This window comes from Rattus norvegicus, chromosome 4 (genome assembly GCF_021556685.1).
Source record: "Rattus norvegicus strain SHRSP/BbbUtx chromosome 4, alternate assembly SHRSP_T2T, whole genome shotgun sequence".
Lineage (NCBI taxonomy): Eukaryota > Metazoa > Chordata > Mammalia > Rodentia > Muridae > Rattus > Rattus norvegicus.
In genome coordinates, this window is record NC_141537.1 from 121,956,522 (window position 1) to 121,982,802 (window position 26,281).

Sequence of the window (26,281 nt, forward strand, 5' to 3'; positions counted from 1 at the left end):
CAGGGAATGGTTTTCTGTTCAGCCATTTCATATAGAGGAAAGACACGGAACAGCTCCCCCTCTTCAGATCATGGCACTTTTCATCTATCCCATAAGCATAGCCACTAAACTCTATTAGGAGAAAATGTGGTAGTCAGATGGGAACTAGGTTACTTTTTGAAACAAGGCCTCATTCTGTAGCCCAGGTTGGCTTCAAACTCACAGGGCTTCTCCTGCCTCAGTTTCTGCAGCCCAGGGATCATACATAGGTATGCACCACGCCTGGGTCTTATTTAATTTTCTCCAGTGCCAGGGAAGGGATCCAGAACCTTGCTGGTCAGTGAGCTACACTCCAGCCCTGTTTTTGTTTTTTCGAAGCTTTATTGAGACACTTTTCCCATAATACTTTTCTGGGCCAGCAAGAGGGCTCGGTAGGTAGAGGTGCTTGCTGCCAAGTCTGACAGCCTGAGTTTGATCTCTGGGATCTACATTGTAAGGAAAGAATAGTAAACAACTGTAAGTTGTCTTCTAACCTCCGTATACCTAAGCCATGGCACATTGTTGTGTGGACACATACACACACTCCAATGAAACTTTTTCAGAATGTCCAATCTCTGGGTCCTAATGTGTTCACAGGGTTGAGTGTACACTACCTCAGTAAATTCTAATACATTTTTGTTACCCTGAAAATAACCCCACATCCCCTCCCACCACCCTCTTTCACTATCTCCCTGCTTGTTCTGGACAGTTCACACACATGTCATACTGTATGATAATCCAGGCTGTGGTACTTTTATGGATCACCTGTGCTGTATTCTGTCCCTGGGACTTTCTGCCAGCTGGGCAGGCCACTTCCATTTGGGGACAGGGACTCTGTAAATCTTTTCAGCTTTGCCGCACCGGATATGAAACAGTTACTGTGTGTCTGCTGTGGGTCCCATTCGCTCGCCTTTCTACCCGCTAGGGCAGGGTCCACTAGTAATTCCAGTTGCGGGGGCCCAGAGAGGTGAAGCACTTGCTCCAGGCAGGCCTTCCTGTGTCTGTAGGGAAGCCATGGTGGATGTAGAGGTGAGAGCCAGCCACAGAGTCTCAAAGGTATCAGGGGCTGCTGGCTGCTGGGAGCCGGGGCAGCACCCATTCCCTCTTATCACTGTCCTCAGAAGGTCTGATGAGACTGAAGTTTTGTATGCTGGGACTTCATATGGGGATAACTCAGCCTACTTTCCCCAGGAGTGGCCAATGCTCACACAGGGGCATAGCTGGCCCAGCCCAGGCAAAAGCTCAGAAAACTCGAGTCTAATTATCAGTAAAAAAAAAGTCAGAGTGTGGGGGCTGGGCCGACCTCCATCCACGGTGGACAGGCTTCAAGGTCCATCTCTGGTGTGAAAGGTATCTGGCCATGTTGTCCCAAACCCTAGTAACCGTTCTGTTGCTACAGACCACTAGCTGACTTTCTTTCTAAACACAGAGGCCTGCAACATCCAGCCCACCTCAAGTTAGAACCCTTCTAACTATGGTGCTCTTCAGGGAAACCGAGGCACCACTGGCCCCTACACCCTCCTGTATAGTTATCCTGAGGCTGGGACCTGGCTCCCTGCCCTCTGCAGCCCAGAGTTCTGAGGGAGTCAGAACTGACCTGCAAGGAAAAGGCTCAGTGCAGCCCAGGAACATGGGTCAGGTGGCTCTTCAGGCACAGAGGCAGGGTTAGGACCCAGCAGAGCTGTCACAGTCTGGTCTGGGCCTGTCTTCATGTTATACTAATATTTTCTCATTTCTATGATGGCTTTAGTACCCTCTGAGGAAGAGCTAAAGGCAGAGAAGGAGGGAACACTTGGATGGGTTCCCTGGATGGGCTATGTAGGATTACAGGAGGGATCCAGAGGGTTTCAGGAGGACAATGGGCCTCGTACCTGCAGAGGGGAGACTGCAGGCCAGGCTGCAGCGGGAATGTGAGACCTTCTTATAAATCTGTTTCTACCATCTGGTCACTGAGTCACCCACAAGTCACCCCAAAACAGTCAGGAAAGCCAAGTCCCTTGGTAGTAACCTGTGTGTACAGTTGGGAACCCCTTGAGCAAGATGGACCTTGAGCAACATAAGGAGACAGGATGGGGTTCAGGTATTCTGCAAGGCCCCATAATGGACAGAGACTCTGAGGGATGGAGGGCTATGCTAATCTCAAGGGGCTGGGCCAAGGTGGTGGGAGGTGCTGGGCTGATCTGGGATGCACACAGGGAGGTGAGGAAAGCATGCACAGTTCTCCACTTACTCCTGTCGGCCATTTCTTGCAGAGGGGCCCCTGCTGATTCTGATTCCTCCCCAAGCCTTTTTTTTCTTTTTTTTCTTTTTTAATTTTATTAGATATATTTCTTACCTTTCAAATGTTATTCCCCTTCCCGGTTTCCTGTCCATAAGCCCCCTTCCCCTCCCCTCCCCTCCCCCATATGGGTGTTCCCCCATCCATCCCCCTTACTGCCCCCCATATTCCCCTGCACTGGGGGTCCAGCCTTGGCAGGACCAAGGGTTTTCCCTTCCACTGGTGCCCCAACAAGGCTATTCTCTGCTACATATACAGTTAGAGCCCTGGGTCAGTCCATGAATAGTCTTTCAGTAGTCTCTCCAAGCCTTTTACCTCCTCAAGACCACTGGCTAGTTAAAAGCCAAAGCCCAAACCCTCGGAGGCCTTGGTCTGAATACACGGCATAGGTGGGCCTCTCCATCTGAGCCTGGCACAGACAGATCTGGAGCCCTCCAGGTTGCTCTGTGGCCCTGTCCATGAGGCCAGGCCTGCTACCCACCTGCGGGACTGAGCTCCTCTAGGCAGTGGCTGTTCTCACAAGTGTAGCGAGGAAGGAAATTGCAAATTAATCTTTATTTCTATCTTGGAAGAAAACCTTAATTCTCTGCATTGAAATGGTCCCCATCGAGGGAATCAATTACAGGCTTTAATTGCAGTCAGTACAGGCAATCAGAGTGGCCTGGTCTCTCCTTGCCTTGTGGGTCCTGACCTATCCGTTCTCTTTGTTTCGTCTTGTTGTCCCCCAACCCCCTGTGTGTGTGTGTGTGTGTGTGTGTGTGTGTGTGTGTGTGTGTGTGTGTGTGTCCTTTTCTACATTGGATTAGGTTGCTTTCTCCCAAGCCAGGTCTGGGCACAGGGATAAAGCCCTGGTTCCAGAGCTGCAGCACGGAGGCAGCCATAGGAAGGAGCCAGGGCTTCACTGTACACACCCTGGTTCCTACCCTCTGGACTGAATGGAACACGTCCATCAAGAAGTGGGAACTATGTAGCCGTGAGCATGGATTCCCCATGATGACACACACCTCTGTGATGCACAGACATCTCTGTCCCCTAGAAGGTTGCCTGGGTAACACTTCAAATGCAGTCTGAGTACCCCCTCCCCTCACCATTTCTGGACATTTTGAGTGGCAGTCCCTGGTTGCCTTGCAGTGAATCATTTTGTACATGCCCTTTCTTCAGGTTTTTCTACTTCCTAACCAACACATGACACTGTCAACCATGTTAAAAACCAGTTAGATCAAAGGTTTGAGGACAGAGACCAGTGCTGCAAGGGAGACGGCAAGGATGCTAAGAAACTGGGAGCTAGATGAGGGTCTTTTCCTCAAGGAAGAATAGCCTAGTGGAGGTCAGGCTTGTTGGCTGACAAAGTCAGGCATGGTGGCTGCAAGAGAGAACTGTTGAGGGGCAGGCTCTCTATCGTTGTGAAACCCATTTGGGGTCTCTGAAAGGGAACAGTCGTGTGTGCATGGGAGCAGAGACCCTTGCATCCTTCTCTCTCCCCTCCCCTGCCCATTTGTCTTTTATCACAGTGCCTGGTCTTCTGCAGGATGACAGGCAATGCTCTCAAAGCTTCCCCCAGCCCTAGCCCCTCCCTGCTGGCTTCTGGGTGTCCTCAGTGACCTTCAGTAGGTCCATGTCCCATAGTTTCAGAAGGGTCCACCCCAGGCACTTTGTGAGTGTCTTAGCCACTGAGGAGAGAGTAGAAAGTGCTAGGCAGAATGGCATCCTGCACAGAGTTGAGGAGCTGGGTAGAACTGGTGTTCTGGGCAAATTTGGGGTGTTGGGTGAAATGTTCGATAGAGTCGGGGTGCTCCATGGAGTTGGGTGCCAGGCAGAGGTGGAATGTTGGGTGGAATGGGGTATTAGGTAGAGCTAGGAGCTTGGGTAGAAAGGGAGTGTCGGGCCACTAGGTTGTTGGCCAGGGCTGAGGTATTGGGTCAAGTTCGGGTGTTGGGTAGAACTGGGGACACCTGGCTCAATTTTATGGCTGATGGGGAGGGGCTAGGTGAAGCAGTAGTGAGGAGAGAACAAGTTTAGCTGCTTTGGGCACCTGGCCTCAGTCCTGGTCATCTCTCTGCTGAGTTGGAGTTAGCTGTCCTTCCCCTGGATCCAGGGCAGGCAGGAGGAAGTAGTGTGGCATATGAGGGAGAGTGAGCCTGTGCAGGAACACTGGACAGATGGGGCTGGGGCTGGGGCTGTGGGCACAGCAGGAAGGGAATAGGAGAGTCTGGCAAGGATCAAGTATGGCAGTGGGAGAGTGGTGGTCTAGGCAGCTTAGTGGGCTCTAGCCATAACCTCCAACCTTAACTGTCAGGCTAAGAGAATTGAATTTAGCTTTTGAGCAGCAGAGAAGCAATGGGGTTGTGGATATGGTCCAGGAGGGCCTGGGGATCATGGTGTCCATGGAAGGTAGGATGGCATCAGGTGTCTGTTGGGAACTGGACTGGTGGGGCATGTGTCCACAGAGATCACCAACAGGAAAGGAGGAGCTGTAGATGTGGCTGTGGCTGTGAATATTCAGCTTGCACCTTGCCCTGTTGGTCAAGGCTGGCCAAATGGTAGCATCCTGAAGGAAGCTGATGTGTTTTCAGGGATGCGTGCCCAGTAGGGACCCTGAGACTCATCACTAGCCAGTTCAAGCGGTCTTTGCATCCCAGGCACTACGGTGTGTGCCCCCATCCCCCGCCCCTGGCCTGCTGTGGATTCTGCCCAGCACTAGGTCAGGTAGCAGAGAGAGACAGAAAGCCTCATCCCACGGGGCATGGAACGAGTGAGGAGAGCAAAGAGCAGTCTGAACACGTTGGATGATCTAACTGACCATCAGGGGAATGAAGCCAAGGAGGGCGAGGATACATGGAGATGCCCAGGCTGGTAGTGAACCAGTCAGGACACAGGCCAGATCACCTGGGCCTTGGAAGTCTAGGGCCTTGCAGGATGTATTTCTGGGTGAGGTGCGCTGCTGGACTGGGGAGAGTGGTGAGGTGGCTGTTATCAGCTGTCTGATGAGAGAGGCAGCAGGAGGCTCAGGTTCATGTTTTGTTACTTATTTATGGCTGGGGATAGATAGAGTAAGTGTGTACTTTACCTACGGCTTTAGCACAGTCCTAAAACACCCACTGTGTGTGTGTGTGTGGGGGGGGACTGGCAATGCAACCCAAAACATTTAAGGAGGGGGATGGAGAGATGGCTCGACGGTTAAGAGCACTGGTTGCACTTGTAGAGGACCTAGATTAGATTCCCAGCACCCACATGGTAGCTCACAACTGTGTGTAACTCTGGTCTCAGGAGACTGATTCCCTCTTCTGTGGGCACCAGTTATGCATGTGGTACATGCAGACCAAACACTCACAGACATTAAAATTATTTGGGTGTGGGCTCTGTGACAGGGTCTGGGGTAGGATAGATACTGACTTGAGGACTGCTCTCAAGAGGCTGAGCAGGGGGCAGGATGGGACATACGTGTCCCCAGGTGGGCACTCCAGCTCTGGGAAGAACAGAGAGCAAGTGTTGGGTAGGATGGCTGAGGACCCAAGGTAGGGATAAGAGTCTCTAGCTGGTCACGGGTTCACACACCCGGACTGGTTAAGATGCACACTGACCACTGCACATACTGTGTCATAGAAGACAGACATGGCTCAACCGGTTCTTGTAGAGCGGAGACTGTGGTGTTGCATCCACAGACAGCTGCCTTTTCTGGGTAGGTGTTGCTCCTCCCTTTGTGGTGAACAAGTGACCGATGCAGTGTCACAATACCATTCAGTAGCTCTGCAGCCCTAGCCACAGATCCTGTCCCATATTTCAGCAGAACAGTGATGTACTGTGTCCTCCCTCACTGTGAGTGTGGAATACACAAGGTAGGAGCATGGCTGGGGCTATGAGAGGGACTAACACCCACCCCACATGAAGAGTATCAATGAAAGGGACTCCCCTCCCCCAGTATAATGCAGGATAGGGACAGCGGGACTGTCCCTCCTCAGTGTAAAACAGGATGGTCCCAGTGAGAGGAACTGACCCCCACACCCTAGCGTGAAGCTGACTAGGTCCCAGTGAGAGGGACTATTGTCCAGTGTGACTCAGGATGCTCCTATGCACACATATGCAAGGTAACAAAACACATGAGTCCAGTGTGGACCCTGGACTCATTTAGACTGGGTGCAGAGTCCCCAGGCCACGCAATCTCAGATGGCCCCGTGAGGGTCTCCTCTATCTCTGGGCCTCAACTGTGTGTGTTCCTGGGTTGAAACTGGACTGGTGACCAGCAAGCCCTACCTAGAACAGAGCCTGAGACAAGCCAGCTATGCTGTCAGCCTTAATACCTTATGGCTGACAGGTGCTCTCCCAAGGGGCCTAATGCCTACCTGCATACTCAAGGGTGCCTCAGGAGTGCCCCTGACCCTCACTAGACAATGTATCATAGATCTCTCACCTGGCCTTTGGGACTCAGCGAGGAGGGAATCAAGGGGAGGACATCTTGCAGGATATCATGAGTTTGTGAGTGAGAGTTATGTGTCACACACACACACACACACACACACACACACACACACACACACACACACACACACACCCCAGGCTTGTCCCATGTGAGACAGGGCCTTACCACCCTAGCAGCCCCAACCTCCTAGGTTCTCTTTGTGTTGGCTACTTGTCCTTACCTGGACTGCTCCGGCTAAGGGCCTCCCCTGCTGCTGCCCTGGGCTGAGGGGAGGATCTGGAATGCTGGGGAGCCCTGGGAAACCCACTTGGAGGTTGGTAACAACCCCGGCAAGGTTTCTTTTCCAGGCTGGGTTTACACAGCAGCTGCCTGCTGAGGCTGGATGGGCCCTGCCCTTAACCAGCATGTCTACCCATGTGGGTACCCATACTGGCCCTCCCAGCACCTTCCGGCCACCGGGAGATGCTTGTCTGCTTTATCAGTGGTCCCCATGACTCTGACAACTGTCTCTCTTATCGGTGGCCCACTGCCTGTCCATGCCACAGGCTCACTCTGTGGCCTCTGATCTGTGTTGTCCTTGGGGCTAGGCGGAGTCTAGGATGAAGCCTTTCTCCATCTCATGGAGGCTAGCAAGCCACCTGAATCCCAGAGAGGAGACCTTATCTGCAAGTGGTCTGACCTAGCTGACGCCAGGCCTGGAGAAGGCCATCTCCCCTCAGGGGTTGCTGGGAATAGTGATGGGCAGGGTCAGACAGCATACTGATGGTTCTTTCCTTCTGGGCAAGTACCAAGAATTGGGAGATGCAACGATTACTGGCTATCGCACAGCCATCTTCCCTCACATCTGATTAGAGGCGTTGCTCCATCTTTCTCTGCCTTTGTGGTTTTGTCCAGCACCACCCACACCACCTGCCTCTAGTGGCGCCAGCCTGCACCTGTGAGGAGCTGCCTGAGGCTCTCCCCTCTTCCCAGCACAGAATCTGGAGTAGCCTAGTCATTTTCTCAAGAATCCAGCACTGAAGGCATTTTACTTAGCTTGCTCCCATCAGGCCACTCACCTCTGCTGAGCCATCTACCTCTGCCAAGGCTATCCCTGTATCTGCTGAGCCACCTACCTTTGCCAAGGCTATACCTGGATCCCCACTAACCAGCCCCAGAGTCAGCTCCCATCACTTCTCCCCTGCTTCTGTCCCAAGCCCAGCCCTACTCATCTCTGCTGTTCCTGGTAGTCCACAGGGAGGGGGACAACCTTAAATTTCCGATCTCTCTGTCTTCATCATCAAGTGGTTAATTAAACGTGTAGATACAGGATACAAAGGGTTATTGTCACCAGCAGTCACCTTGATGGGCACCATGCTGAGAATGGATCTCTAGACCAGTGTGGGAGGACAGACCAAGATAAAGGGGCAGCTTGAGCCGACACTGTAAGGAACAGGTGGGACGAGTCCCCATGTACAGCTGTGCTCTTTACTGGGGCCTGAGGCCAGTGTGTCTTCTTGGCTATACTGGGGGTTGGGTGGGGTGACAGGGTTTCTTCACAGGTCTGTGTATCATGGGCAGAGATGCTGCTGGTGGGGACAACAGGGTGACAATAGTGTTGGTGACAATGATGTGAACTTACTGATGGCTTTAATAGTGGTGAAATTAGTGCTGGAGGTCAGGGGTGATGGGGTGCAGACAGTTTTGTGTGGGTAATGGGCTTAAGGGTGGAGTAGGATTAGAAATCTGGTCTCTATAACTTGCTCTAAGTTCAATTCATAAGGCCTTCGAGAAAAGGGTTTTTCAGGGCCTTTTCCTGGGTCTCTGGGAAGTCCGTCCCCTTCTGCTTTTCTAGACCCCTAGCTGGGGGTCCCACTGTTTCATGAAGTAGAGCTTGGGCACTGTGGCTGCCAAGATCTAGCCTACAGGATGGAAAATAAAGAGGGAAGGACTCCGGAAGAGACAGACCCGTGGGCCTGGCTGGGGAGGCTGACACTTCTTCCTCCCACGTGGTCGTCCACTGTCCTGTGCAAGAGCTGGAATCGTGGGCTCAGGGTATGACAAGTGCAGAGCCCAGCTTATGAAGGCCAAGAGAGGCAGAAAGAGACCGATGTAAAGGGCAGAGGCCTGAGAGTGAGCCACACATAAGTCTCCTCCTGGGGCCCTGCTGTGGAAAAGGGTTCTGGCTACCTCCATGAGACTAAGGGAACCCTATGGCTCAGGGGAGGGTGGGTGCTGATGGGAACCATATAGAGGAAGAAATCCCCACCCACCGTGGTCCCTTGCAGCTGTGCATGTCAGGGCCAAGCAAAACCAGGGCCCAGAAGTGGTCATGTGGGAGGGGTGCCCACAGGGTGTCCCTAAAAGGGTCACCAGGCTCCAGTAGTCTTTATCAGGGGCCCCAGCTGTGGCCGCAGGAAGTCACTGTTTTGCTGCTGGTCTCCCTTCTAGGACCATGATAACGTCAGGGGATCATAGTGTATTGAGCAACAACACCTAAGCCTGGCTGAGGGACCTCTGACCTACAGGTTTACCGGCTGGACCTGAGCATGCAGGCTGAGGTGGAAGAAAGGGTACAGGCCGTGTGGGAAGGCCCTGTCTGCTTTCCCAAAGTCTAGTGACTACAGGAAAGGTAGGTCTGTGTGTCATGCTGGGCCAGAACAAAGGGACCCACCCCAGTTAGCGTCCAAAGTTGCATCTTTGCTGCCCTACCCAATTCTGTCCTTATATCCAGGTTCCACCACCCATGTTGAGTTCCCAAACCTTCCACACACACCCTTCCCACTGTCATCCTGAACTGCTTCCCCTCCCACAGCCAGAAACTTCTCTATCCTGGAGCCACCCTATAGGGACCCTTCCCCCAGGCCTTTGACTGGTACAAGAAGGGTCTCCTGGAATCCACCGCTGCTGCTGCTCTTCAGGCTTCCTCAGGCCTCCCCACTCCAGTCTCCCTGTCAGCCTTACCCCAATACTATGCTGCCCAGCTGCTCCCAGCAGGCAAGCCTGCTGCTGGCTGAGGTGAGCTAATTAATGGCTAACTCTACTATCAGTGGTGTAGTGATTACTTGTTTTAATGAGGGCTGCTCCTGTGGGGGCTCCTGGAGGGCTGGGATTTGGGGAACCCTTAACTCGCTTTCTTCTAGTTAGCTATCAGTTCTCCCTGTTAGAGCCTGTACTTCTGGCCCAACAGCCCCTCCTGCCCTGGTAAACTCCCATCCTCTCTTCAAGATCTTGTTCATGGCGCCTCTGTAGTCTCTTGGCAGAAGTGTCATAGCTGTCCCTCCCAGCTAGAATTGGGAGTCCAGGAGTGGTGTTCAGGAAACCTGGCAATATGGAGCCTGTCCAGGTCAGGAAGCCTGGGCTGGGCTGACCCTCGAGCTGCAGGGATTCTACCTGGCTCAGGGCTCTGAGTTTGGTGCTTCTGGTGTCCCTACTGTTCGTCTTGCCAGGTCCTGGACAAGATGCTGGTTCACCTTTGGGCTCTGTGTACTGTGGGTCAGCACCCTGCATCCCCACATACATCAGGCCCCTCTCTCCTTTATTCCACTTCTGTGCAGACGACACACATGCAGTAGACAGGCAAACTCTGAGCACATGGTGTCCAAACAGTGGCCCTGTCCAGAGCTTCTGTACATGCATGTACCCAGGTGCACATGGGCCTGGCTGGGAGGACAGAGACTGCCCCTTCTGCCCCAGGCCTCCACGCCTTCCCATTTACCAGCCGTTATCTATCAAAAATATATTAACCCCGAGCCTGTTTCCATCAGAGTCTCGGTTCCAGGGACGGTTCCAGATAAGCCTTATCTCTGTGCTGTGCATTAGCCCCATGCTCCAGGGCCTGCCAATCATGCTGCCCCCACCCAGCCTGTGTTGTGACACTGCTATGACTTCATATTGTGCAGGCAGGCCAGCCAGTAAACCAGAGGGTGCCTCTTTTCCAAAAACACACTATGGCAAGGAGTTTGGGATTGTCTAGGGCCCTAACCCTTGGCACAGATCCCAAGTGAGTTCCTGTGGGCTATGGCTACAATGGCCCTGGCCCTTTGGAGCTGTGTCTTCCTTAAAACACTGGAGCCTGGGGCTGTGTGAGGGGTGGAGAGTCCTGGAGCTGAGGGTCCTGCCTATAGCCAGTCCTGGTTAGCAGTGCATACCGCTCCCCTCCCACTGTTGCCTTGGCTGGGCCGCCCCTGCAGACTGCACACCCTGGCTTTAACTCACTAATGGGTATTCAGGTTTCCATCAATATCATGCCTGAGAAAGGCCTCTTCTGGGGTTGTGTTCTGAGGCCATACTGGGCAGGCCTGCCTTATACACATCCTCAGAGTCCTATAAGCATTCAGGGGTCACATGCTGAGCAGCCCCTCCTAGTGCTCAACCCTGAGTTCTTCTATGTTGTCTCCACTCATTCACTCTGAGCTCTGGGCTTTAAGGAAAGCAGTCTTCAGGAGAGATGCTGGGATATAGACATGGACACATACAGGTCCTGGAGAAAATGGCTGAACTGGAGCTGTCCTAGGGCTGGGGCTGGCTGCAGTACCTCTTGTGGGTTTATAGGCCTCTATCCTTCACTGTGTATATACCTGTTGGCTTTCTCCCAGGCTACAGAATGTAATGTTCAGCAGAGTCCCAAGTCCTCAGATCTACCCTACAGAGCAGTGGGTTCTCTCATATAATGGGGACCCTGAGGTACAGACTAGAACTTGACTAAAGTCATAATACCAGGGAAGACAGGGCTAATATGCCCCAACTTGAAGGACCTCTAAAAGGAGTAAGCTTCAGGGCCTCTGTTCAGGGGAGGATGTTGGTCCAGGCCCTGCACTGAGCAGAATGGCTTCCTTATCTATAATGATTCAGACCTGCTCATCTGTCTACCGACACTTAGAGGCCACCAGTCCTGGAAGGCCTCTGCTGCTTCCAGGATTGATGTAGGGGCTACCCAGGTTGGCTATCTGCCCTGAGGCCCATGCCCAATCCTGGGCCTCACTGGCTCTAACTGGCTGTTCCCCCCAGGCATCCTAATAGGTAAATAGGGTGGGGTTGGGGAAGCTCAGCCAGTGGCCCAGTCCTTAAGGCACGGTCGTCTTTAGAGCTGGGTCAAGCTAAATGAGGGCACAGGAGGCTCAGGACCAAGCAGCAGGCAGCCACCCCTGAGGTACCCATGTAGGTGACAGCAGCGGGGTTCATGGGAGCTAAAACTCAGCTGCATTGGGAAAGGAGCACCTGTAATGCCAGTGGCCACACTCACTACATTTGTTGTCCTCTGGGTCACACCCAGGCCAAGGAACTGACAGGCCATTGGCAAGGGTATCATGGAGTCCTGCAGCTAGAGGAAGCCTGTCCCTAGTGGCCTGATAGCTTGCATTCAGCTATAGGCCATCCTGACTATGGCTGCCTGGGGCCTGGCCAAGGACAGTGAACAGCAGCCACTGCCATCCTGGCCTCTTGGAGGAATGAGGGGCTTGGCGGGCTGATGATATATTTGATTAGGGGCCATGACTTACAGGGACACTGTGTTCTGTGGTCTGGCTCCTTTTCCTCTGCCCTCAGCTCTGGGGCTTAACAGACCCAAGTCATTTGATCACAACCTGCCCCTGTTAATATTTTTAATGCCATTTTTGAAAATTAAAGCATAATGCACTGATTACTGGGATAAAGGGAGGCCTTCATGTCTGTCTGGAGGCCAAACTGGGAAACAGTGGGACATCTGCTCCCCTTACAGGTGTCTGGAAAAGTTCTGATTTCCCTCATTGGTCAGTTCTACCCTCTTGCCCCCGTCTCAGTCCCCATACTAAGCCTGAGGGTGCTGGGGCTGAAGAAGAGCATGAAGAGAGTCCAGGTATTCCACCCCTGGTCTAGCACCCTTGGGAGTCCATGGTTCCAAAACTGGAGGCCAGGGCCTATTGATCTCTAGTGTAAGAATGGAGCCCCAGGGTACTAACCCCTGACCAGAGGATCCCAGTAAACTCAGCCGCTCAGAGAGCCTCCATTCTTCAAGGTCCATCCACGACATCCCAGGAGCCACTTGGCTGACCCTAGCAGCTCGAGTCTTAAACCCAATGCACACAATACCCTGCGATGTCTGGTGTTCCCCTGGAAGACAGGCAGACTATAGGTACACTAGGCCACATAGGGGATGTTTATTTCTAGTTGGAGGGTGCCAGCTACTTGGGGCAGGGCTGAGTGGCTGCACATTCCCTAACTGGGGAAGACCGATGTTCTTGTCTCCGCTAGGACGCTTTCCTAATGGGCCTAGTTGCTATCCTGGGTGGATGCAGGGATGGAGTGACAGGCCCTCCTGGCACTGCTCTTCACTTCCCCCACGTTTTCTCAATGGGGCTCAGTAACAGTGCGGATGGCAGTTGGATGGGGCTGACTGCCTATAGGACTGAGGAGGTAGAGGCACGTCTGGGGGCATCTGGCACTGTGGTACAGCTTGTAGCTGGACAGGACGGTTCATTCAGGGAGTCTGTACCATGCGCTTCTGGGTGTCAAAGACATAGCGCTTGAAAGACAGGCTGAGTGTCACAGGCTGTATGGGTTCTGGACGCTCAGTGCTCTCTTCTTGCTTGGTGGTTTCCCCACGGCCAGCTCGGCTCCGCTTCTTGAGTGTAGGTGTCAGGATCTTCTTAGACTCAGGGCTGAGGCCACCTGCAAGGGATAAAAGTGTCACTGACTCACTGAAGGCAAGTCTGTTCTTGTCTTCCAGCTCCATGCCCTCCCCCAACTCAGCATCGCTACAAGCCAGTCACTTTTGGGGCGTAAGTCTCTGATCTTCTGGCTGCTCATCTGGTCCCTAAGGTCCAAACGCTCTCTGGGAACTGTTCTACCGCCAGACATGTCACTTAAAGTTCCTGGTCACCACGGAGATACCCTCTTACCACTGTATTGGGAGTCTGACCCTGTAGCAGGCTCTAGCGTCTTCTGCCTCCAGGTGTGTTCAGGAGGGGAGCCGCAGCAGACTAGAGGTGATCAGGGGAACAGGGGGAGGTTTAATCAGCTCTCCTGGGTTGAAGCTCTCGTGGGGATCCCACCCAGGCTCTGGGAGACACTGTCTATCACCTGTCTCTAGCTGGTTCCTCCATCCTCACCACCCAGAATGAGGCTGGGCTCCTAGCCATTCTCAAGAGCTCAACACAATGTTTCTTCACCCACAACTCCCTTTTCTTTTTCTACTTCCACAGTGGAAGATGTCTCCTGACCCCTCGGTGAGGGGCTGTGCATAGCAGCTTGGCTGTTTTTAAGTTAAGCTGCATCCTGACAGTGTCTGACAGCTGCAGACTCTGTGCAGTGGTTACTGAGTCCAGCACCCTATTTAGTCCTGTGTTGAGATATTCCACTGTCTTAGGTTAGTAAATGAGATGCTGGGCAGAGGCTCAGGCTGCACCTGCTAGAACCTACCAGCACCTAGAGGAATCTCCTGACATCTTCTAATTCACCTGCATGTGGGCCTCTGACAGGGCCTTTTTTTTTTTTTTTTTTTTTTTTTTGTTTGTTTAGACAGGGTTTCTCTGTATAGCTCTGGCTGTCCTGGAACTCACTATGTATACCAGGCTGGCCTCAAACGCAGAGATAGTCTTGCTTTGCCTTCCGAGTGCTGTGATCACAGGCATATGTGTTTTCCGGCAGCAGCCTGATCTTTGGCCCCACATTTGTGGCTTTTCCTCCTCTCAGATGGTGCCTAGGGCCTGGAGTGAGAATAGGGACCTGGGCTGGTGCCAGGCCTGCAGGTATCTGAGTCCCTGAATCAGAGCTGGGCCTTCCTCCTGCTGGCACCAGACCCTGACAAATGGTAAGGGCCTGTCTCTCTCTGGTGCCAGGAGGTCTGATCGCTGAAGAGGTGCAGGGCTCCAGAGCGTCTATGCCATGCTAGGAGACAGGTGTGGCCCAATCAGCAGCCCATCTCATCTGCGATGGCTCTGGTTACACACGGTGCATACCACATCAGCTCAGAGCAGGCAGGGATGCAAGAGTAAGTCTGGCATTGGCAATACTGTGGCCATTCAGCAGCTTCGTCACCTTGGCGTCATAGCGATCTTAACAACATTAAGGGTCTACCAAAAAAACCTGTGCCAACAGCTCACGGGGCAATGTGGCAGATACATCACAGTCTTTAGTGTCCCTCTTCCTTTGCCAGGTGATACATGCTGAGGGATTGGAGCTGTGCCTACCACAGGAGCCTGGCTCAGCTCAGGCTGCAAAGGCCTCTCAGCTCCCCAGGGCTCTCCTTTTAAAGATACCGGGCACTGCAGGGTCAGTGGGCAACTGGGAGTGGGCACGCAGTCCAAGCCAGGTCCCCTGGACATTCTAGACTCAGAAGGACTGACGGCCAACAGGCTTGGAAGCAGATAGCCCCAGATAGCAAGATCCTTAAGGAAATGATCCTGTGTCCCTGGGAGGGTGGTAGTAGCAGCTTTGATGTGCCTAATGCAGGGCTCTCTGAAAAAGACTGCTGGACTCATGGCCAGATGACAGGATCACCACAGAGATTACTGGCAGGCTGTATAGGCAGAGGGAATCTGTGATATGGCCAAGTCCATGAAGTATATGCTTGGTTCTGTAGGAGAAAGGTGCTGACTGGGCCGGGGAGTCAGCAGGCAGCATAGGGTATCTGCATCTTTAGACCAGGGGCCCTCAGGCAGGACAGTTTCCCACCTTGCTACCCCATTCTACTGGCTTTACCTATGTGCATTGGCAAACACAGTGATTCCCACCAAACACCAGCTTCCCTGTCCTGTGTCTGGCTTTGTCAGCCCCTCAGCTAGGATGATGTATTCCCTAGAGCTCTGAGAGCATCTATTTTACTATCTTCTAGTCCCTGTTCATGTGTTACCTCTCAGGCCTACTAGCTACCTGGCCACTGTACCCAACCTCTCTGGCCCTCACCTGCACCACGTCTTTCCTATGGTAGACTGTTACCTCATGGTCAGTATCTGCTATCTTCCTGTGACCAGTCCCTCTCCTGTGAGTTTTCTGTCTGCACCCATGTGATCTGCACGAGGACTCTGGATCCCACCTGTCAATGCTACTGGGATTCTACAGGACTGAAGGCAAATTCCTAGTCCAAGAATCCTGAGAGCATGCATTTAGGAATAGCTTGTGAGATAGCTCCTGAAAATCAATGTCAACCAAGAAGTCAACTCCCAGGGATGCAGACCAGACAAGCATGTACCAGGTAGGCCCGTGTGCAGAGGTGTCTCCACAAGGAGCTGAGCAGACCTGAGCAGCTGGTCAGGGCTGGAGGAACAGAGATACCGAAGAGCTTCAGGCTCACCCAATGGGAGCAGACCTGGTGACTACGATTGTCTGATCCCCTCTGTGTTTGAGCACCAGAGAACCACACATCTAGCATCAGTTAGAGGGCACCCAAGACGGAGGGACAATGAGACAAATCCCCTTGCTGTAGTAAAGTGATGTTCAGAAGGACTGAGTATGATCAATGAACATTTAAAAACAAACTCGTGCTAGGGGCACGGAGCTAGAGATGGCTTATTCAGTAATAAACTTACAAGCCCGAGGACCTGAGTTCAGATCTCCAGCAACCAGGTAAGAAGCTGGGTAAAGTGGTGTGCACCTATAATCTTACTATCTAGGAGGCAAAGACAGGAGATTCCTGGGGCCTGCTAGCCAACCAGTCTAGCTGAGTTTTGTGAACTCCAGGTTCAGTGAGAGTAGCTCAAAAAAAAAAAAAAATTAGGCTCAGTAATAGAGGAAGACACTCAAAGTTGACCTTTGTCCTATATACAAAAGATGTATTCTAAACTTAATGCAGCAGGCAGAACTTTCAGAAGAACCCTACCAGCTCCAAGCTGCAGAGAAAAGACCAGAAGGCTATGTGCCCAGCCAGCAGGGTTCACAAGAGATGACATGTAGTGCCTTTCTTCTACTTTCCTGCCTAAGGGTTCTGAGGAACCCTGGGTTAGGCACAGAGGTCTGCCTACCACAGGCCCTACAGTGTACCCACTCCTGAGCCCAGACAAGAGACTATGTGCCGCAGTATGATCTAGCACACAGGCAAGCAGGGAAGGAATGATCAAGAAACAGGCTGGCACTTGGAGGCCAGCAGCTGAGCATGAATAGGACTCCATTATGGGCACGAAGGTCAAAGTGTCCGACTCAGCTGCTTCAGCTAGAGCAGAGATTTCAAGGGGCAGGCTCAGGGACTGCTCCTCAGCTCCCACTGGCCATTCCTGCAGCTCTATTCCCTTGCCACCACAGAACATCCTCTAAGGCCTATGGGAACCTGGGACCTGGTTACACTGACAGGAGTGTGTCCTCACTCAGGGCCCATGTCTGCCTCCTCTGCCTCTTCACTCTCTGATGCTCCTGTCTCTGAGCACCAAACCAAGGCACAGGGAACCAAGCAAGGGTCCATGAGCTGTGTTCCTTCCCACCTACTAAATTCAGTCTTTGCCACTGCTCCTTGGAGCATGTCGCCCAACTGCCCCAGACTCCTAGGAGTTCCACTAAGCCCTTATTTCACGGTGGTTCTGTAGTGCGTGCCTCAGAGGCTGGTGAATGGTGGTGTTCTTGCTGGGCACAGAGCCCTCTAGGTTTCCTGGGGAATGTGAATGCTGTATGTGGCATCTCTACATGTCCCTCCACAGGCCATTCTCCATGCACCCACTTACCCATATACACATCACACAGCATATGCAGGTATCATTACTCACCCGTGCTACATACACTTGTGTCCTATGGCCCTGTATATACCGGCACACACCCCACACATACACTTACCCATATACATACCACACTCATACCTACCTGCACTCATCTCTATAACATACGTTTACATGTTAACCCCTCCATGCCACAAACACCTGCATGCATTCCACCCAGATGAACAGGGCAGTGGTGAGGCCTAGGGAAAACATGTCTGCCCTCAAGTGGTCCAGAGAACAGTCTGGCTCAGACATCAGGCTGGACTGGTCCTCTCGCTGGCAGGGTGGTGTTGGGCTGAGGTAGGCTATGATGTCCTCTGTGCAGGAGGCCCACTCTCCATAGCCATCATGTCCTAGAACAGTCCTGGAGCCTGCTCTACTTTCCTCTGAGTCCAGACACCACTGAGGGTGGCAGTGACCCCGTGTGACACCAGTGCTCATGGCTTCCCATGGAGACCTCTCCCAGGGCCTGGCTGGCCTTTCTCACTGTGCGCCAGCCCCACACAAAGGCACAATGGGCTGCAGGCTGCTGGATCTTGGCTCTGCTGGGCAATCAGGGAAGAATGTGGGAAGTGAAGTTTTTCAAGCCCAGCGCGGTGCCGCCCGGCAGTGGCCATCAAAGGCCAGCAAATTGCCTCCAATTGCTGGCGTCGCTTTCATGTCAGGGGCCAGACTAGAAGAGGGGCCTTCACACTGGAAGGCAGCTGGCAACCCCCAGTGAGAACAGATCCCTTATAAGCATCTTAGGGTCAGTAGCCCCCTCAGGGGCTGTAGAAACAGGGCAGAGGGGGAATGGGCTCAGGGGTTTTCCTGGGGTAGCATTCTGGTAAGGACTGCTGGGCGGCAGCTGGAATGGCCACAGGGTCCACATTCAACAGGTTTGCAGCTGGACAAGACATGGGGCCATGTGCAACTGAACTCTGAGTAGAAGTGACTTGCTTCTGCACAGGGGCCTGCTGCTGCTGCTGCTGCTGGCAAAGGTAGAAACTACCTTGGGTGGAGTCAGGGTGCTGGCTATGAGGCTCGAGCAGGCAGGACAAAAATGAGTGAGTTGGTAAGGTGGAAGAGACCTTAATGCAGGTCTGGCAGTCCCACCTCATACACAGGAGGCTTTGGTTGCACAGGATTTGCAGGGATCCAGGTGAGGTGAGCTAAGGTGTATTTCCTCCATCCAGCTGTGTGATGAAGCTGGGGTCTGAGTGTGATACTCCTGTCTGTCACAGCTGGCTTGTCATCGGCCCCTCACCTAGCTGGGGACAGGCCGGAAGGACAGATCTTGAAGATCTGGGGAGAAAAGCCCCTCCTGGGTTCCCTCTGAACTTGTGTGGGGAGTGACTGGGTCCTCCTGCCCTGTGTTGGTAGGTGAGGCCCTGGGCTTCCTGCCACACAGGCCTATCCCCTCCAGCTGTGGGTACCAGCTCCCTGCTTTCCCTCTTTCCTTCTCTGCAACGGTCATGTATGTAAACAAAGATGCAATTTGCTTTAAAGAGATAAGGTGATTAATTTTTTTAAAGAAAGAAGCAGAACTGTATTCTGCTGTTCCAGTAACAAAAGGAATTAGAGGAGGGGTGGCAGACAGGCCTGTGTAACCACAGAACCAAGTCCCTGCTGAGGCTCTGGAGTACACTTGATGGCTTACATAGTTCTTTGATTGGGAGGAAACAGAGGCAATGGGCCCTGCATGCCCATTTTGATGTCTTAATATTGCCTAATTCCTTCTTTAATTTATATTAAGCTTCTTAGCAACAACAATGAATTCTTCAAAAACAAAAAAAGGACCCTTTGCAGAGATATTCCCGCACCAAGTTAACTGAAGTCACAATGCAGCCGGGCTTTGGAGATTGGGGTGTGTGGGGAGGAAAAATGGAGCAGGATGTGTTAGTTTTTTAAAAAAGAAAACCAAAATTACTCTGATCCAGACAGGAAATGACTTGGTCTTGAGACTTAGATAGACGCTTTGCCATTGGGGGATGGGAGGGAGGGTAGCCTAGGGGAGATATTCGCTGTCAGCCATAGGTGAGCTGTCAATCACCTGAGGCTAGCTTCTTACTACTCAGTCCTGTGAGGTTGCCACCCCATGAGGTAAATGCAGCTCCTTGAAGCATGTGTTGGCACTAAGAAATCCCCAGGTCCAGGTTCCCCACTGACAAAGTGTCATTTTATGTGCAACATGGAACCTTGGACTTTCTGGCAATCCTACTCCAAGCCCCTGTGCACACTGAGGGTTAACGTATGCTCCTTAAAGATCCCAGGGCCTCTGCAGTGCAGGTCCTGTTGACCGGGCCATGGCACAGTCTATGTGTGAACTTCCCAGCCACTGTTGCAAGCCTCTCTCTGCTTACTCACCTTTGTGCTGTCCAAAATCCTTTTAGAACAAATCTTGACCACCTCTCCCAGTTCAGCCTCTCCCAAAGCAATCTCTAGATCCCTACATGTGCTCAGATGGTCTACAGTCCCTAGGCACCCCAGTTGCCTGCCTCCTATAGTCCTTTCTCATGCTTCAGCTGCCTCAGCTCCAGTCTCTGGTGGACTTCCTCAGTGGATTTAGTGCCCTTTGCCTAGACTTTCAGTAAGAGGTGTGTTGTACCCTGGTAGTCTTCCTCCTGCACCTACCCTTCCTCAGAGACTCCAGCATGGGCCATGTTGGCCCTTTCAGCTTGCCTGCAACCAGCAGAAGGGTTCCTGAGCATGGTTCTGTTCCAGACAGCTGCTAAGCCCACATAGGCTGGGGGCAACGAATGCATCTTCTGATTGCAGCAAGCAGGCAACGGAGGGGAATCCTGGAAAACTAGAACTCTTCCAACTCTGCTGGCCACATTCATCCAGACTTGGAGCCCTTTGGGGTGAGGATAAGGAAGGAGTCCTGGATCTATCTGTTCCCGCCCTTCAGGCTCAACCAGAGTTGCCAGGTAGATGTCCACACCTTTTAGGCAGTAGGCCATGGTGCTGGGTGGATGGGGTGAGAGGTCAGTGGGGATAGCATAAGGACAGAGTTGAGGTGTGTCAGGAGCGGGGATAGCACCATAACAAAGCTAAGTGGGGTGGGTGGGTAGTGAGAATCCAAAAGGGAGAGAGCTGAGTCACCTCTGCAGGGTAGGGTTGCAAGAAAGTGTGTTGGTGGCTGAATGCCTTCTCTCCCTCCTGTTCAGTGGGCCCAAGGGATGCCAATCTCAGGTCACTTCTGACACTGCTATCGCCAGCACCTCACATGGCCTCTCACCTAGCCAGTCCATACAGGTGTCCCATAGGTGAGTCACTACTCAGATAGATAAGGGCTCATAACCATGGTCAAGGAGCAGGACTTATATCCAGGGCTGTGCTTATGAAGTACCCACTGCAGCCTGGTGCTGCACGCCAGGTCCTTTCACTGCTTCACCAGGGAGGCCCAGGCTTCAGGACATCTCTTCAGAGACTTCTGGGAATTAGGCCTCTACACTCTGGGTCACCATGGGGAAGTGTTGGTTGGCTGGATCTGAGGGCTACTGGATGCCCCCATGTGGGGAAAATGGTCTTGAAATTAGCTAAGTGCTATCTAAGGGACCTTGAAGGAAGGCCATCTGACTGGCTACAGAAAGCTTGGCTTGTGTCCCACTAGCAACAGATCTCTGGGCCAGTCAGAGAAAATACTCATTGCAATGGTGACTATGTTCTAGACAGCCATACCTTAACTGCAGCCACTTCTAGACCACTTGCATGCCAGGTAACTGAGGGACAGAGACACTGAGTAACGTGCCCAGGGCCACAGTGAGGACTTCATTTAGATTAATGCCTTCAACCACTCTGCACACCTCTTTCCACCCACCCTCCCTCCCTTGTGCTCGGGGGCAGTGCTGGCTGTGGTGTGGTCTGTTCCAATCTACAGGGACTGAGGAACTATATTTTCCTGGTAAATGGGAAAGATTAAAGAAAGGCAGCCCTGAAGCCAGAGAGGTTGGGGGCAGGGTCCTGGTGGCTTCCCAAGAAGTATTTTCCCCCACCACTCAGGGGGCAGAATTTTAATGCTCCCACCCTCCACATGTACACTCTTTAACATAAGTTAATCTTCAATTAAAATACCTAGAGCAGAAACTAAGATAACTGTTTAAAGGGTAGAGCTATTGACAATAAAAGTCATCTTCATATTACCTTCATATTGCTTTTTCTTAAAAAAAACCCCACATATTAAAAACGTCATTTTTATGACTTGGGGGGAAAAGCCCTAGAGAATAATGAGACTGAACAAAGGCTCAGGAGCAGTCATTTTCCAGGGTCCATGTGTGGCATCCTGATTACTGTATCAGCTCTGCTGCCAGAGCAGAGGGAGCACCAAGCACAGGTGACCGATATACCACTGTCCTCTGTGGCTGGCAGGCCTTCGAAGGGCAGGAGTGGCATGGCAGCATGGTCCCTACCCACATTCCTGAGCTGCAGACTCTGACAGCTTATCCCTCATCATCACTTGCCTGCAACCCAGGGTGTCTAAGTGCACAGTTGATGCTCTGAGTGAGATGACTGGCTATACTCTGTTCTCTGGGTAGCCTCTAGGGACTATCTCAGACCTGGCCTGTAGCTGGAAGTGGCGTGCTCATTGGGACACTGGCACTCCAGCCTGCTCTCCTGGATGTCTGCCAAGGCGAGGTGTACCTGTAGTTTTTTCAATCTTATTTTTAATGATGGTTCTTAAATGCTTTAACCTCCCTTGTAGCCCACCATCCACCAGAATTGGAAAAGAAAAGATATGGGGAAAGTGGACCTGTTTAGAAAGGTTCTTTGGAGCAACTCCTGCCTGTATTGTTGGAAATTGGCAGTTCAGTTCATAGGTCAGCAGTGGCAGCTCAATCCATTTGTAAACACTTCGTGGATACACCAGCGGTCCTGTTCGGTAGAGTCAGGTTAGCAACAGTAGTGATAAGACCTAGCAGAGACAGCCAGGCCTCAACCTTGGCTCGAGTCAGCAGGAGGGACCCAGAGGGACACCAGGAGTTCTCAGCTGTGCTTCTCTTAGGGATGTGAAGATCAAAAAAGACTTGAGACCCATAAGCATTGCACAGCTAGCTGTACCAGCAAGCCAAGCTCTGTCTTTGTTACTCCATGGAGTCCTATTTCTACCCTCCAAACATCATGAATCCTCCATCCTTGCCTCAGCACCAGTCTTGTCTCAGTGTGTGCATCCAATTGGCCCAAGTCCACAGAGTCCCAACAGATGGACCTTAACTACACAATGTAAATCTGACCGATACATGCATACTGTTAGAAGGACTCCTTCATCACGTGTCCTTTCACATGCTTGCTTTAGCAGAACATCCTCTCTCCTGTGTCTGCTTCAGTGAAATGTTCCTTCACGAGTCTGCTTTAGTCTTTCATCTGTGTCCACTTCAGGAAAACACTCCTTCATGTGTTTGCCCCAGCAAAACACCTTCCAGCACAGCTGACTCTCCAAAGAGCCCATAAGCTTCCACTTCAGCTAGGTCTCCTCACACTGAGAGCTCATGGGTCCTTGTTCCCAAAGCAGGTCTGGAGGGCAGTACTTCTCAGTGACCATATCTTGGTTCTTCTCCCCAGACTGGCCCCTTTGTTCCAACCCTCCCTCTTTCATAGCAGCTATCTCTAGGGTCACTATTGACTGCTGCCTGCCTGGACCTCTTACAGCACCATGCAGCACAGTGCCTGATGGTCTAAGTGGCTCTTGTGTACTGATATGTGACATTTTCCAAAATACCACACTGTGCTCTGGCCCAGGCTGAGACTTGTCCCTGTGGCTCCCGGTTGTGGTTCATCATAGCTAGTGGGGTTGTTCACACATGGGAGGCCCTCAGGCAGGCCTCTGATTTGGAAAACCTCCTACAATGTGTCTCTTTGGAAGCTCTTGGGAGCTTAAGGGCCACAGATGGCTGGGCTCCTCACTGGGGACCTGAGTCCTAGTGGTGAGCTCTGTGCATCTTAAGTACAAGAGTTCCAGTCTAGCACAGCACCAGAAGAACAGCCATTGTAAAGCTCTGGATCCCAGTCTGGACCTTGGAAGCCTGGCCAGTGTTATGAGGAGGCTGTCTTTAAAGGGACATGGGGTCATCTCTGGGACCAGCTCAGAGCCTTAGGGACAGAGTGCTGTGCTGTCAAGGTCCAACTGCGAGCAATGCCTCTTCTTTTTACTCAGAAGCCTTCCCTACAGGTGCTGCATGGTTAGGGCTGGAGAGGGACCAGAGGAATCAGGGACAGGAGCCAGTATACTGTGGAAGGAAGTGGGTCTATCACTTCCTGCTTCAACTACATTCCCTATCATGCAGTATACAGAGAGAGCGAGCCAGGGGCAGCCCTTACCTCCATTTTCCTCTGATACCTTGTGGGGACCCAAGGATGGTGACTGGTATACTGGGGTAAGGTTAGAGAGAACATTGTGGCCTGGACACTTGCCTGCCATCACACAGTAAGGAGGTGGGGTAAGAGCGTACCTCCTGCATGGGCCATGGCTTCCTCTGCTGACAAAATGTGCCACCTCTGCTGAAGCCCTCGTTGTAGTGGTCAGGCTTGAGGCCCCTCCATTTCCCAGTACATAGTGGTTATAAAGTAGAGCCATAGACACAGGCTCCTCAGATAAGGGCTCCTTACACTGCCTCTGCCTCCCCATACAGATGTCATCTGGCCCAGGTCTGCTGTGGGCAATGTGGCCCCCTTCACTCAATGATTTACTAAATCCCAAAGAGCACTGCCTTCACTATATGGATTATAGCTAGGAGGAAAGGCTGGCTACACTTTTTGGAGGTCACATGCTACCACATGCTAGGGTATACACAAAGAAAGGGGCATTTGGAGCCTGTGACCTTTCACACCAGTTTTCTTGGCTTTGAGATCTAAACCCAGGTAACCAGATCCTTGCTAGTACTCACTACAAGGAGTACCGCAGTGACTTACCAGTGTGGTTGCATGATCTCTGTGATCTGGGCATGAGGGCTGAGATACTGAGGGACATGGGGTAGAGGCATGACACACAGAAACAACACAAATTTCTCTCTCCTCTGTGACAGTGACAGCCCTGTGAGGGGGTCATTGCAGCCTACTAGATGCTATAACTAAGGATATTGCCCAGCACCTGCACAGCCTGCTCCCAACAAATATATATTTGTGTCCTCATGGCTCAGGTCTATGACTGGGACTTTTTATGTCCCATGGCTCCGCTAGTACAGAGTACTGACTCCCTCTCTGTGGGTTCCGAAGAGTGACTTGGCTTGGCTGTGTCAGCCCCAGCCCTGCACTAGAAGACTGCTTCCTGCTCTTGCAAGAAGTGGAACACAGGCACCCTCCTGACCACATCATGAAGACAGTAGGAGATGAGTCTGAGGATTAATGCAACACCCCCATTTAGTCAGGGTACATCCACAAAATAACTGTGTCCAATGAAAACCAAAACCTCCTTCCTCTATGTGGCCCATCTTTATATCTATGACCAAGATGCAAGGCTGTCCACAGTGTAGTGTTAGAGACAGCTGGTCCCTGGTGCTCAGGACAGGTATCCTCAGGCAGGCTCCTTCTCCAGTGCCATCTGTAACTCAAGAGAAGGGCTCCATGGCAGGCTGTAGCTTGTCTTGTGGCCAGTGCTAGGCCTAAACGACAGCCTATCTGTAGCTGTCCCCCAGCCTCTGCCAATAACAGCACAGTAAACTGAGGAGAAACCAGAACTTGCCTCAGCAAAGCCTATCAGGGTCCTCAGTGGGGAGAGCTGCACCAAGCTTTTAACCTATACTACAGTTTTTACTCACTCTGCTTTTCTTTTAAAGTGGAAACCAGACCATGAGAAGAGACAGAACAGGGGACGTTGCTAACATAAACTGTCCAGTGGGAGAAAGGTGAGCTCATCGGGCTGTAAGCCTTTGTTCATGGAGAACCAAACCACATAGGCCTATGGCCTGCACTTCTTATGACTTCCATAGCTCTCCCAGTTAGCTCCAGCAGTGGTGGGAAAGCAGGGGGCTCAGAAGAGCTCCTTTGAAGGCCTATACCGTATTGCTCTGTGACACACTACAAGGCAATCTGAATGGGCAGTGGTAAGCATAGCTTACACAAGCTGGCTGCGGGGTAACCTGTCCCTGCATGCACTGTGCTTGATGCCAGGGTTCCAATACAGTTGCCCACATATTCAAGGAAGAAGTGGGCTCTGGTGTCCAAGGGTCAGGAGGGAACATGCCAATTGTGACCAGAGAACCCTGCTTCTCAGAGACTCTGAATTATGTTTGCAAGGATTGCTGGCAAGGTGTGGCTGGCTTGTTGCATCCTTCTTCAACTGGAGACAAGCTATGATCCCTCATCACCCATCACTCCTAGCTCACACATCTACTTTGTGACATCATTGTTTTGCAACGTCCTTTGCAGCTCCCTCTATTCTTCAAGAAAACCTTCTTCAGATCAATTCACTTCCCAGAGCACTGTGTTACTGTGTGTGGAAACCTGGCCCTTTGTCAAAAACGGCACACCTAGTGACATAAATGGTGACTGTGATGCTGTGGGTCCGAGTGCTTGCTATGAGAGGTCAGTACAGGCAGCCTATTCGGGACATCCGTGTCTGCTCCTCCATAACATCAGTCCACTCCGGTCTATCTGGTATTACTCTGCCTGCAATGCCACAGGCTCAGCCTCCTCTGCCCTTGTGGGTAAGCAACAGGAGTCTGTGTGACCTCAAGGGCCATGGCTGGCTGTGGGAGGTCTGTCTTGTCCAAGTTGCCTGGGAGGTGAGAATGAGGCTCGGAAGTTCCCAAAGAGACTGTGTACAAGAAACCAGTGTGGGCCAGACTTGCTATGCCTGTGCTTGTGGAGCTGTCCTACATGGCTGGGTGCCCTGTACCCTATGAATACAGGCAGATTTGGCTGTCACAGGCTAACCTTGGCCCCTGGGGACATGCGCTTTATAAACAGTGAGTCTACATTCCTGGGGCAACATCTGGTCCCTGCTTTCTATGG

General features: G+C 52.1%; 1 protein-coding gene, 1 long non-coding RNA gene and 1 other non-coding gene across 8 annotated transcripts in view; 1 reads left to right on the plus strand and 2 right to left on the minus strand.

The window, feature by feature from the left end:
* Positions 1-26,281, plus strand: part of LOC120102335 (uncharacterized) — a 35,667-nt gene that overhangs the window by 5,144 nt on the left and 4,242 nt on the right. Inside the window, exons 2-3 of one of the 3 annotated variants that reach the window (XR_015686814.1) lie at positions 20,111-20,262; positions 25,105-25,173. This is a non-coding gene — a long non-coding RNA (uncharacterized LOC120102335). Of the gene's footprint in view, positions 1-20,110; positions 20,263-25,104; positions 25,174-25,708; positions 25,853-26,281 lie in introns of those variants that run through there. The other 2 variants (XR_015686813.1, XR_015686815.1) reach the window with 2 other exon arrangements.
* On the minus strand, positions 9-145 carry LOC120102642 (small nucleolar RNA SNORA29). The gene has a single exon (XR_015687337.1). It is a non-coding gene; the product is annotated as a small nucleolar RNA SNORA29 (small nucleolar RNA).
* Eefsec (eukaryotic elongation factor, selenocysteine-tRNA-specific) overlaps positions 12,280-26,281 on the minus strand; it is a 194,743-nt gene continuing 180,741 nt past the window's right edge. For 3 of the 4 annotated variants that reach the window (NM_001398914.1, XM_087658810.1, XM_087658811.1), the window contains 1 exon segment: positions 12,806-13,340. In NM_001398914.1, coding sequence (NP_001385843.1) covers positions 13,150-13,340 — 191 coding nt within the window. In that variant the 3' untranslated portion in view covers positions 12,806-13,149. 4 annotated transcript variants of the gene reach the window in all.